Source organism: Phytophthora infestans, genomic scaffold (genome assembly GCF_000142945.1).
Source record: "Phytophthora infestans T30-4 supercont1.6 genomic scaffold, whole genome shotgun sequence".
In the NCBI taxonomy this organism is placed as follows: Eukaryota; Oomycota; class Peronosporomycetes; order Peronosporales; family Peronosporaceae; genus Phytophthora; species Phytophthora infestans.
Window position 1 is genome coordinate 1,459,507 of NW_003303753.1, and position 12,513 is coordinate 1,472,019.

Here is a 12,513-nt window from a genome sequence, read left to right on the forward strand (position 1 = left end):
AGTGTCGACCACCCACATATCATCGGTTACGGTTAACCGCTTTAACGTTTTTAAGTACGATGCATTTTGTTTACGTACCTCATCTTCGAGCTGGTCCATATCTTGGAGAGCCTCATTTGGGGTCTGGGTTGAGTTACCCATGTCCTCAAAATCCTCATGGAGGGCTGGGTTTAAACTCTCAATGTCGTCCATAGCCTCATCCTCCATGCACTCCTCCAACAGCGTCTTTCCGTCCTTGTTGACGTGCGTCTTGCCGTCCTTCACAACCGCTGTGATCGTGTTGATAGCGGTCGTCCTGCCCTTTTTGGCCTTCTTTGCACCTGGTGCCGTGTTAACGTCGGTGCGGAAGAGGGGTCCACCTGAACGGTTGGGGTCCCTGTCGGCAGCCATAGTCGGGCAGTTCGCCTTGAAGTGTCCCGTCTGTAGGCAGTAGAAGCACTTGCCACCCTCATTGCCACCCATTTTTCGCTTTTGCCCACCATTCACCCGCACGTTGCTGATGGTGATCGGGTGGGACTTATCCATAAGACCCACTTCTTTCTTGGACTTGTCTCCAAATATCTTGCGCAGTGCGCTCTCGACCTGATCGATATTGAAATCGCCCTTCTTCAGCGAGATCGAAGAGGCCCAGAACTCGCTAGGCAGCAGTGAAAGGACCTCGACACACACCCAGGACTCTGTCACCATTTCCTCATCGAACAGCTTCTTTGTCTTTCTATTGATTTCGCTCTTAGCCTTCTTCAGTTGCGCGAACAGCGACCTTAAGTCGCGCCATGGGCCGCGTGTCAACTTAGCCCAGGCTCTCATCAAGTCGATGAGGCCAGCCGCGTCACCCTGACCGAAATCCTTTTCCAGGAGCCGAATCACTTCGCTGGGGTCCATTGAGGACACCACGTCCGGCAACGTGTTTAGGAAGAAGTATGGGAGGACTTGGTTGATGAGGTTCTGAAGGTCTCCTCTTCCTCTCATCCAGTGCATCATGTCCCATTTGATAGAGAGCGCCTCTTGCTCATCCATAGTATTGGTCGGTGATGGTGGCTTGTCCGGACATCCCCGCAGGAAGTCCGCCATGAGCACCTTCGCTTCAGGCTGGCCCTTTTCCAGCTGCTTGCGTTGGTACTGATGGTCGAGTTGATTGACGTGCGTCAAAAGCTTGTCTTTCCACATTGTGTACGACTTGCCCTTAAACTTCTCGAGTCCACCGCCAGACTTAGCATCGGTGGACATCGGAGTACTTGAAATGTTGCGTACAGCTGTAGGTAGTTGTTGATCTAGGCCGTCAGTTTTGGAAGTGAGATGGCATCGGCCATCTCTCCATTACATCCCTCGGCTTCACCTATCTTAGTGATGGGGCACGCGGCCTCTTTCTTCTTGAATGGCTAGGACGAGTTGCTGCCATCGCAACCAATAGCAGAGAGCTACACCATTATTGACCTATCATTTTACTTTATTTCTCTGCATACAAACTGAATGATATTGCGGCACAACAGCAACTGCACCACGTTGGCAAAGGACTCTCAAGGCGGCATCTCGGAAGGTTTCTGGGGTGACGTTTGCGCCCTCATCGGTGCCATCATGTACGGCGTGTACACTACCGCGATCCGCAAGTTTCTCCCGAACGACGCTGGGATGAGCGTGTCACTCTTCTTCGGCTTCGTCGGTCTCTTCAGTCTCATCGTACTCGCCATCTTCTGCATCGTCTTCAACTTCACTGGGGTGGAGTCGCTTCATGGTCTCACGTGGGAGATCGTGGGTCTGCTCTTCGTGCAAGGTCTGCTGAACAACGTGCTGGCTGACTATCTCTGGGCTGTGGCCATCATGTACACGTCCACCACCACGGCCACCATCGGACGGTGCCCATGGCCATTTTCTCCGACTGGATCGTCAACGACATCAAACCTGGTTACATCACGTTCGTCTCGTCTGTGCTGGTGCTTGGCGGCTTTGTCGTCCTGGCCGCCACCACTCGTAAGGAACAACTGAGTGCCGGAACTGAGACGGAGCCCTCGAACGCTGAGGTTCCCTCGCCAAAGTCCCCCACCACTCAGTACCGAATGGCCAAGGAGTAAGCTAAGTTCACGTAGTCAGCCTCCTCGTATCAGTATGAAATGACCGTACACGTACTGTGATCCAAACTTAAAGGCGTGTTGAGTTTCAATACTGTAGCGAACGTGCTCTTGAGAACATGTTGACGGTACGAAGAGGCGTGTGCCATTTCAATACTTAAGGCACAGCTTCCTGTTCTTGTCAACCATGGACGTGATGATGAGTATGACGACGGACGATGTGCGTACGCTACGGGGCCAATTCACAGAGAGTCTGGGGCTGGAAGCTTTCGTGCGGCTTATGAAGAAGAGTCTACGCGGTCGGATTGAATCTGATCTCGACTTCGTCGTTGGTGTGATCGAGTTATTTCATACCATCGATGTAAACGGAGACGCGGTCTTGGACTGGGACGAATTCACGGGCTACATGTTGGACGCCGGACAAGCAGCCAAAGCCGATTCCTACTTCGAAGGTCGTGGACGATCAACCAAACATTACGTCCCACTGGCAATCCTCCCGCCAGACTCCAAGACACCACTACGACATATCACTTCACGAGTCCAGCAAATGAGGCTGCTAGCTGAGCAGAATGCGGTGGCCTACTTTGAAGCGAACTCGGACGTTGTGTGCCTTTACGCTCTACAGTTCGACCGTAACGACGGCCCTCGACACCTCTCCACCTTGCGCTTACACACAGCGTTCCAGGAACACACTGTCATCGACGTTGTCTACGTGTCCACTCGTAAGTCTCTAGTTACGTCTTCAGTGCTAGTCCGAGGCTATTTGAGCGTTTGGAGCGTGACAGATCTACACAACCCAGTGATGACACACCGTTTGGAGTCTCTCGCTGCTCAAGAGCATTTGTGCTGGATTCCCTCGCTTAAATGTTTGGCGACCTCAGCTGTGATGGTCCCTTGTATTCATTCTGGTAAACCGTCAGATCCCCAGCGAGATTGCTATCGCCCGAATGCTGGCATCGACCAGCCTCACACTACGATCAGTCAACTAGAACTCTGGGATATATCCGGTAAGACTCGAGCACCTCCTCCGGGTACGATCGCTACAAAAGAGGTGACGGTAGTGCAAGAGCGACTGAAAGGTGTCACTGCAGTCGTGGCTTTTCGATCTCTCACTCGCACATATCTTGCAGCCGGTCGCGAGGACGGAATATTGAGCGTCGTGGATACTGAAAGTGGAGACGAAGTAGGCACTTTTGATGCCCATGGAAGTGGCGTTAAGGCTCTCGTGTATTCGAGCGAGGTGGAGAGTATCGCTAGTGTTGGTTTCCACTCGTACGCAGATGAGACTTCACTACATATCTCGACCTGGAAAAAGACGAGTTCAGGTGGAATGCTGACACGCGATTCCACTCTCAGGCAACATCAAGCGCCTGTGGAATTACTCGCCTTCGTGGACTCGAACCACCAGCTCATTAGCGTAGATAGAACGGAGACCTTTATCGTCTACTCGAGTGTGATGCGAACGCCGACGTCAGAGCCGTGGGAGTGTCTTCAAACCTTCCAGTACTCGCCACCTCCCGCCTCCAACTGGCATTTACCTCAGAAGATCTGGAGCATGTTTGTAGTGCCTGAAACAGCGGCGAGTGATCCGGTTCTAGTCACGGCAGGAACTAGAGTGAAATTCTACGATTTTTGCGAGATTAAAGTCCGAGAGGAAGTTTTCTTTGCGCATTATTGCAGTGCGTTGAATGTGGTTGTTGGAGCCACAAGCACAAAGTTGCTACTGTGGAAAGGAGACACGGGGGTCCTTTGGAAAACATACGAGTACGCGGGGATTGTCATGGCGAATAATAGCCCGATTGCGACTAGCTCGCTACTAAAAATGAAGCAAACTACCGATCCGGCATCTCGTGAAGCTCAAGATCGAGCCATCACCGCAGTGTGTGTGGATGACCGAGAACGTAAGATTATTGTCGGGGACGATACAGGGTGCATCAAGGTGGTGAATGCTGTGAACGGGAACGTGATGAAGGAGCTGAATCCCCATACTCACTGCATAGTGGACGTGTCGTATGTCTTGTACGGAAAGCGCGTTACCTCAATCTCTTCGGACTCAATCCTGCACATCAGTGATGAGAACAATCCCCAGGGCTTTTACGTACCTTTCGGAGGTGGCCCCGTTCAGTCTGTGTTGCTGCAGTCTCTTCGCTTCCTTCCGGAGGTAGAGCAGACAGAAACGGAGACACTGCGCACTACCAGACCGGAGAAATATTTGATCCTGAGAAGTACGGGGAATGAGGCTCTGAATCTCGTCGCTGTGCTGGTTGCGAATCCCCGAGGCAGTAACTTCGTCCAAGTGTGGAATTTCGACATCAGTCACCCACAAGGAACGTGTCTGTGTCCGCAGAACTGTGGGGATATCACGTGCTTGAGTTTCTGCGGCTCAACTGCTGACATTGTCGGTGGCACGTCGACTGGACGTGTGTTTCTGTGGTCTCCAATCCGAGGAACCACCTCGTATAGATGCATTAAGGAGCTGTCCAGTGTGCCTGCAGCCCAGGAAGCGGAAGAAGCTCGAATAAATACTGTTGTGACTCATATCCTCACCGCCTGTGTCCCCGACACCATCCAGGAGAACGGACCTACAGCTTCTGATGAAGCTGAAAAGTCGACAACTTCACCTCCCAAAGCACGGATGAATTATTACTCGAGCAGACCGATACTTGAGGATCGTCTTCGACAAGAACAACAATATGGAGTGCACGTCTTTGCAAGCGATGAAACAGGTTTCGTCACTCAGTGGCACGTGCAGCAGCACTCGCTGACGTATACGTCACTTCAAACTGGCAGACCGTCGTCCAGCAATGGTAAGGCGCGACGGGGTCGCGTAGGCGACTCAGGAACGGATGCGACAGCGTTCCAACACGAAGAAATGGCACTAAGTTTCGACTCGCTCGCAGCTCTGTATCACCACGGCCGGATGAAGAAAGCAATCAATTGTTCTCCACTTGAAGAAACTGAGGAGGCACTTGACGTTGTGACAGCGATTCGGCAGTGGAGAGCTCACGGTGGCCCTGTATTGTCTTTGGAAATGGCTACAGATCCCTTTGCGGTGGTGACGTCTTCTTTTAGTGGACAGATCAAGCTCTGGGGCGTAGACGGAAAGCTATACGGTGCACTGGACCATTTTGCCACTCGACGAGCTCCACTTAACTCTCCGTGGGACTTCCCAGTTGATATGAAGGCACGTCGACAGCAACTGGAGGAAGAAGCGAGAGAATTGCTGCAGAGACCATCAGGGTCAGCTTGGAAGAAGACGCGAGTGTCAGTGCTGGAGGAGAGATTGTCCCTCACAACGCAGGACTTTACCTTTAAGCACGAGCGACTGAAAACTCGGAAAAAGAACGCTCGGGCATCTGAAGTGGGCCGTGCCGTGCGTAATTTCATCCTCAAGCAAACGACATCAGGAGTGAGTACTAAGCGGAAGGCTCCTTCCTCTGCGATCCATCAGAACACTTCATCTCTGCGTGCGTTGGGCCTTTTGCAATCGCTTGTGACAGTTGACTCTCTTTAATCATGTTGTTTTGCTGCTCTCTTCAGACTCGGTCTTGAGAGAACTGGACGAGTTGCAATTGCACACAGAAGGGAGGACCGAGTGTTCAAGTAGTCGGCCTGATAGACCGGACTCTCGAGGTAAGAAATACGCGATGGTGACACTTGCAGACGTGAAATCGACCTTGCTACGTCCTCGCACATCGAGCAGCACGGTGCACTGCGGATTGCCATCGAAACCGCCGACCAACAACCAACGAAAACATCTTCAAGCCAACAATCAAGCTGGAGACACTCGGTCAGTCAAACGGTACGTCACGTCAGCCCCTTCCTCCACAATGAGCCGCATGGAGCTCGTCGAATATCTCTGGCAAGGAGCGAAGACTTCCAACCAAGACAAGGAACCAACCGCCAGCTCCAGTGGCAAGTACGTGGTTGACCAGAACGAGAAGCCTCGAAAGGATAACGTCCTTCGATATCATGTCAAGATGGCTCACACATGGCAGCCATATCAAAAGTGGTAACTTTAAAAAAGGAAAAAAAGAGATAACTTACATTCATTAGGTTTCTGGTGCTTCTATCGCCTGGCTTCGGCTTGGAGCTTTTTTATTTCCTGGATGAGTTGATTTTTCATTTGTCTTGCTGACCAAAACCGGTGGCGACCTCGTTGATCCTTGCTTGTTCGCGTCTGCTGCATCGAAGGAAGAGCTTATTACTGATCTGGGTTTGGTTCGGGAGCACGACACGGTGCGTAGGCATCGGAGCAGCAGGTGTACAGTGCAAGACCCCAAATAAAGCTGACTCCACACGGGGACTGGACTGCTTGTAGTAGTAGAGAAGAAGGCCACGAGAACACAGAGCGACTACGTACGAGGCTCCTGCTTCAGCGCATGTGGTTCATCACAGCGCGCAGACCATACATGAGTCCAGCCTGTTTGCGCGCCTCAGCGACTAGCAGAATGACGTGACACTTCTCCGACGGACTGAGCGTACGATCGAAGTGGGCAAAGTCTTCCTCTCGCACCTTCCAGGGGGTACACGCCACTTTCTTGAGGAAAATCTTGGTCGGTCGGTTCAGATACGTGTTCACCTGTCTGTAGTCGTAGTCGTCGTGGCAAATGCCGAAGATACGGTGCACATAATACCACACAGCGTCACGATAGGGACCCGTGTCCACAAACTCCTCCTTCTGCGCCCCAAAGTAGTCATACGTGAGCTTACTCGTCAGATTAAACAGGTCTTCAAGGATCTGGCCAGCTTCGCCGGGGAAATACCTCTTTACAAGAGAGAAACAGTGCTCGTCCCAGCTGAAATCCTCCGTGTGCAGCACTTCGTACTCCTCCGACCGCACGTCAAAGTCCGTATAGCGAATGGCGCTGCCCCCACAGAATCTCCACAACGTGTCTTTCCTGCGTCCAACGGTAGCGTTGATCCCGTAATCGGCTTCATCCACGGCGATCTCGAAGCCGTCAGCTGCGTAATCTTCTTCTTCCTCGTCTCCTTCTTCTCCTAGTTGCCCATCAGCTGCTTCCTCCTCCTCGTCGGCCGTGTCGCTGTCCAGTCCGCTGTTCTTCTTCAGCTGTTTCAGCAGCATCTCGTCGTCGCGGTCGATGGTCGACAGGTCGACGCTGCTGCAGCTGCTGGCGTCTATTGCTTCCTGGTTGTCCACGCCCTCGGCTGAGGCCGCCTCGGCGTCTAAAGCGTATCCGAACTGTCCAAAGACTGCGAGATCCACTTCTTCTGCACAGCCGACGCCCAGCGCGATGCTGGCCATGGAGTGAGCCTGACAGAGCACAATAATGGCGTGTACCAGCTCCGAGACGGACCACGAGTCGGCCTGATCCGAGCGAAGCAGCTCCGCCACGTGATCGGCAGTCAAAAGCCAGGGGCGATGCGCCAATAACGAGCTCAGTTCGTGCAGTCTGAAGAGCTTGGGGGCACGTAGTCGAGCCCCTTCAGCCACTCGCCATCTCCGCCGTTAACTACGAAGTTGTATTGCTGCAGATCGGCCAGGTAGTGGCACCGGATCTCACTGGCGCCCATGACGGCGATGTAGCTGCGCCATTGAAGCGGCAACGTACCGTCACGCGTCATCGTAGCAGCCAGACTGCGGTCGAACAGCGCGAGGTAGGTGCGGTGCCACGCCAAGATCTGCGTGAGATGCGTCACGCGGCCTGTACGAAGGAAGGTCTTCTGGAAGAGTGTGCACAGTTCGTCGTCCTCCTCGGCGTCCACGCGCGGCACAGGCTCGGCATCGGCGTCCTCGGGAGCATCGCCGTTGGGGAAAAAGTGCGATACCCGTGTCTGGAGTGCACGCAGTTCTTGCGTCTCGGGGAACTTTTGCTCAACAACGTCCACGACCTGTGCGAGCACATCACGGATAGCAGGGAAGGGCGCGTCCAATGTCAAGCGTAGAGCGGTGGGGAAGAAGTCGGTCACGAGTGTAGCGTCCCCGCCGTCCAGAAGCTCTTGCAGCTCGTCCGAGATCCGCGCGGCCATCTGCTGCTGCACATCGGCGTCTGATACGAGTACGCGGCGAAAGAAGACGTCCCTCTTAACGCCCACGCGGCGCGCAGCCTCGGCGAACGAGAGCGGCTCCATGCAAAGACTTGAAGTGGGTATGGAGCTCTTCGCGTTGACAGGCCAGGCTCAAGTTGTGGAATGGACACACTTTTTAGCAAGCGGGGAGATGGCATCGACTTACAGCCAATGATAGAAGAACATATCAGAGCTTCTAACCAATCAGCGCTAGTATTTTGCTGCATTAGGCAGAGAGTGGCGTCGTCGGGCCGGGAAGAATTGGATGGCCCTGTCTGCCTCAAGTTCGGAGAGCGAGCCCTCTGGCGCCACACTCGCGAAGTGGCGAGCGGTGGTGGCGATAAGATAGTCAGAAGTATTGCCACCACTGCTGTATTTGGCAAATACTACTACATGTAGTATTTGCTGCCACGAAATGTATATGAATTCGAGAAACACGCGTTGCTGCCAGCCATGGAACTTTTCTATTGGCGGGAAAGATTACGCGGAGCCGCTGCGACGACTTGGCTTGACTATGGACTCCCTGATTCTCTAGACTAGGTACGAAAAGATGGCGAGACTCTCAGTGAGCGAATCCGACCGTCTTGAGCTTCCACACTGCGACAAAGCAATATATGCACATATTACTTCTTGACTTCTATCCGACTTGAAATCTTCTCAATGAGAAGTTGCAAGCTCTGCAGCTCGAGTACTGGGCGCCTCAGCCACAAGTTGGACGCCGTGTTTAGCTGCAAGTTCAACGCCATCAGCGAAAATCCAATACTGAACGCAAGTGTTTTCAAAGTCGCTAAAAGCAAGCCTATGCGACATGCACAACAACTGACTTGCTTTTCAGCTGCATACTGCAGGACAGTCCTCTCGGCTGTGATTATAAGTTATATTTTATAACATACTGAAGCTATCAGATCATGTTCGAGGGATGATTTGCGCAGAGTTGTTAGGGCAGTACAGTATGGAGTGAGGACAAAAGTAGAGTGGTCTAGGCGGCCATAGTGAAGAGGAAGTCTTGAGTGTAAAAGGAGAAGACGCTTGTGTTGGACTTGGTAAAAGAAGAAGTGATGAATTATAGAGTCTAGTGTTCTGGAGGGGAGTTACTCTCCACCAACCAGTCCAGTTATTTACGATTTCTCTATATGCAATAGTGCAGTTATATTCGACTAGATAGTCATCATTACATCGGAGATGCTTACTTCGACAGATCAAGCTTCTTATTTAAAACTAGAAGAACCGTGCGATTCCTTCGTGCATCAGAGACTGACTGCAAGCGTCAAATGCGCCCGTATCTCCCTGCTTTTTACACTGGTTGAGCTGACATCACCACACCCGCTCAGCACCAAGCAACAATACCGTCGATTACTTTTTCACAAATCGCCCGAACGTCTCTCCAGGCAGCACCTACAGCTAAATGACTACTGTACAAGTATCACTGATACATCAGGTGGGGATTTAGTTGATCAACCAAGCAAGGATGCAAGCAGTGAAAGTGACTTCTGAATTCCATTGACCATCCTTTTGTGTCCGATTCATTTCCTTAGTTACTACCCTTTGTTTAGTGATAATTCAGCTTTTCAAATCTCTAAGCAGTAACGAGAGGATAGTGGGAAATTTTAGGCCGTGTTCGCGACCCCTCGAAAACGTAGTTATCTCGGTCGAAACGACGTTTGGGACTAAGTGCGCGCTCGCGCCCTCGAAACGCAGTTTTGGTCGCAAAACGTCGTTTCGGACCCCATTTTCAAATTCATGCCCGGAGGTGAATTTTGTTTGGCTCGTATTTGGCTGGGGCCTAAAGCGACGCGTATCCCCTCAGCACACTGACAAGATCCTGTTAGGCGCCAAAGTTTGCCATTTTTGCTTTTGCGCGCACTGCAAAATCCTCCCCCTAACGACCCGAAGGTGTTCTCGATGAGCACACGAGACGATGCTGCTGCTGCCCAGCGTGCAACGTGGACTAGGGGCGAGGAGCTTGCACTGTTGGAGAGGTACTTTGAGGCACGAAAGGACCCGTCAAAGGCCACGGATAAAGGTGTCAAATCCAAGGCGTGGGAGGAGATCAAAACCACTTTGAACACCAAGCTCAAGAAGACTCTGAACAAAGGTAGCGGAAGCTTTTTAGCTAAGGTACTGCGTTTCTAATGTCGTTCAACAGGGCAATACAAGTCCAAGGTGCAGCGTCTGATGCAAGACTACGATTTATTCAAGGAGATTACGTCGCTGAGTGGATGCGGTACCTGCCCTCAAACGGGGAAACCTCTTCTTGATGACGACGTCTGGGATAAACTGATCGACGCCAAACCAACCAAGCTGCGAGGTCGCATCAAGGAGATGCGTAAGAACGACTTTGAACACGAGACCATCTGCAGTCTAATTGCAGGTAAGCGATGCATTATTTTCTCTGAAATTAAACTAAACTCGTCTGTGCAGGTGATTCAAGAGCGACAGGTGCGGATGCGGAAAGCGTTGAGAGCCTGCTTGGCCAGCTGGAAGACGCCACGAAAAAAAGAAGAGTCTGCATTACCGCAGCCCAATGAGACTTTACTTCCCGACAGTGGCGAGCAAAGCTCTGTGACCACCCCCGCTGCCGCGCAAGACCTCCACCCAAGTCACGAGCGTCGTGTCCAGACCGTAAAGCGTATCCGTGATGGAGCTTCAAAGACGCGCCGCAACAAAAACCGAAGGCAGTCACCTTCTGGAGACTTCAATGAGGAACTTGGTGCGCTGTTAAAGACTTTTACCGTCGACATCAAGTACAAAATGCGCCAAGAAATGGGTGACCAAGCCCCACAGTCCGACTCCGCAGCTTTTGCTGCATCGCCTTCGTCGGACGACTGAGCTCGAGATGGCGTATGATGACACGGGCTAATAACAGTCCAAGGTAACGTGCACGGGTGACCAACATGATAGTTTCATTTTCATCGTTCTCTTCAGGGACTTTAGTAACGTAAAGATGCTTTTTTCATGCTTATTACTCGCTTACAGAACCACTTTCACTGCCGGAACTGCTTTCTTTGTCAGAATCACTCGTACCACTTAAAATTTCATCCTCGGGTATGTCGCTGTCATCTTCATTACCCGAGAATTCTTGATACTCCTCCCACATTGTGCCTGCCATCCAAGATCGCCAATTGTCAGAAGTGTCGAAGTCATACGGAATCGGATCAAAAGTTTCATTTACAGCACGGTGACGACGCGTATCTCGACGAGAAGAGGCGAGATCGGACCCAAGGTCCGATGCATCATACTCACGGATAAAATTGTGCGTTAAAACACAAGCGTAAATGACAGATTTTATCGTCTTCATTTCGTAATCCATACATGGGCGGAGGACCTTAAAGCGACGCTTTAAAACTCCAATGGTACGCTCAATAACATTGCGAGCCTTCGCATGTCGTAGGTTAAAAAGTTCTTTTGGGTTGCGTGGGCGACCAGCATCACTAGTCGCCCACTCCTTCAGGTGGTATCTTACCCCTCGAAAGGGAGTTAACACCTGTTTACTTAGGCCATATCCAGCATCTCCTAGAGCGTAAAAGGCTCTGGTAATTGGTCGAGCAGAGAACTCCATCGTAGTACAGTCGCATCATGCGCACTTCCCTCAGCTCCCGCATAAGCAAAACAAATTTACATACTCCAGTTACAAAACACTAGCACATTGGTCGTGACAAAACCCTTGTGGTTTCTAAAGCGAGCTGTATCCTCAGTGCTCACAACCACTTGAAAGTGCGTTCCATCAATTGCCCCCAAGGCCTGGTGATAATAGGGGCGCTTCAACAAGAAAAACGATGGAACCTGCTTAGGTATCTCCATCGAGCTGTTTATCGCACGCAAATCGCTCGGGTACCTCGGATTCTATATTTGTGAATCGTAGAAAACGTTAGATCAAATAGCACCTCTTGCATGCGGCATGTAGATGCCGTTCCAATCCAGTGGAGAGCCACCGCCAGTACCTCACGTTGGTTGCGGACGGTGTCAACGATGAACGGTTGGCAGAGCTCGAACAATGTGTCAAATGCGGCCACGTCCATCCTGAAGTGATCCCGAAACAGGAAGGAATTTCTCGATGAGTGAATGGCGTCAAAGAACCGCTGTCCGTCTGCCGTCATCAGACCTAGTACGCGCACCATATTCTCGTGAGCAGCCCGCCTCGACAAGCGGTGGTTCTGCACCAGTCGAGCACACACAACAGCAACAAGCAACAGGAAGATTTCGTCCAGCATTCTTTGTGAAGAGGCAGTCCGTTTGTCCAGGTGTGGGTGGTCAGGGTAAACGCTGGTTGCGTGCGAACAATAATTGAGCGAAACGACGTTTCACATCGCTGGCCAAATCATCGTCAAAAATAGATTACAGCTCTGAAACGCAGTTTTAGTAAAAACGTCGTTTGCCGCGAACACGGCCTTAAGTTTGCCGTTATTTGCAGTTGCAT

General features: G+C 51.6%; 2 protein-coding genes across 2 annotated transcripts; one reads left to right on the forward strand and one right to left on the reverse strand.

Moving 5' to 3' along the window:
* Window positions 1-2,253: 2,253 nt before the first annotated feature.
* Window positions 2,254-6,082, forward strand: PITG_04598 (uncharacterized protein; the record flags this gene model as incomplete). The annotated part of the gene is made up of 6 exons (XM_002905307.1): window positions 2,254-3,843; window positions 3,895-4,194; window positions 4,273-5,005; window positions 5,069-5,533; window positions 5,607-5,860; window positions 6,020-6,082. The coding sequence occupies 6 exons, from the start codon at window positions 2,254-2,256 to the stop codon at window positions 6,080-6,082; spliced, it is 3,405 nt and encodes a 1,134-aa protein (XP_002905353.1).
* Window positions 6,083-6,441: 359 nt separating this feature from the next.
* PITG_04599 (sestrin-like protein) lies at window positions 6,442-8,202 on the reverse strand (the record flags this gene model as incomplete). The annotated part of the gene is made up of 3 exons (XM_002905308.1): window positions 6,442-7,488; window positions 7,542-7,748; window positions 7,794-8,202. 3 exons carry the CDS (start codon window positions 8,157-8,159, stop codon window positions 6,442-6,444), a joined length of 1,620 nt encoding a protein of 539 aa, XP_002905354.1.
* Between the last annotated feature and the right edge of the window lie 4,311 nt (window positions 8,203-12,513).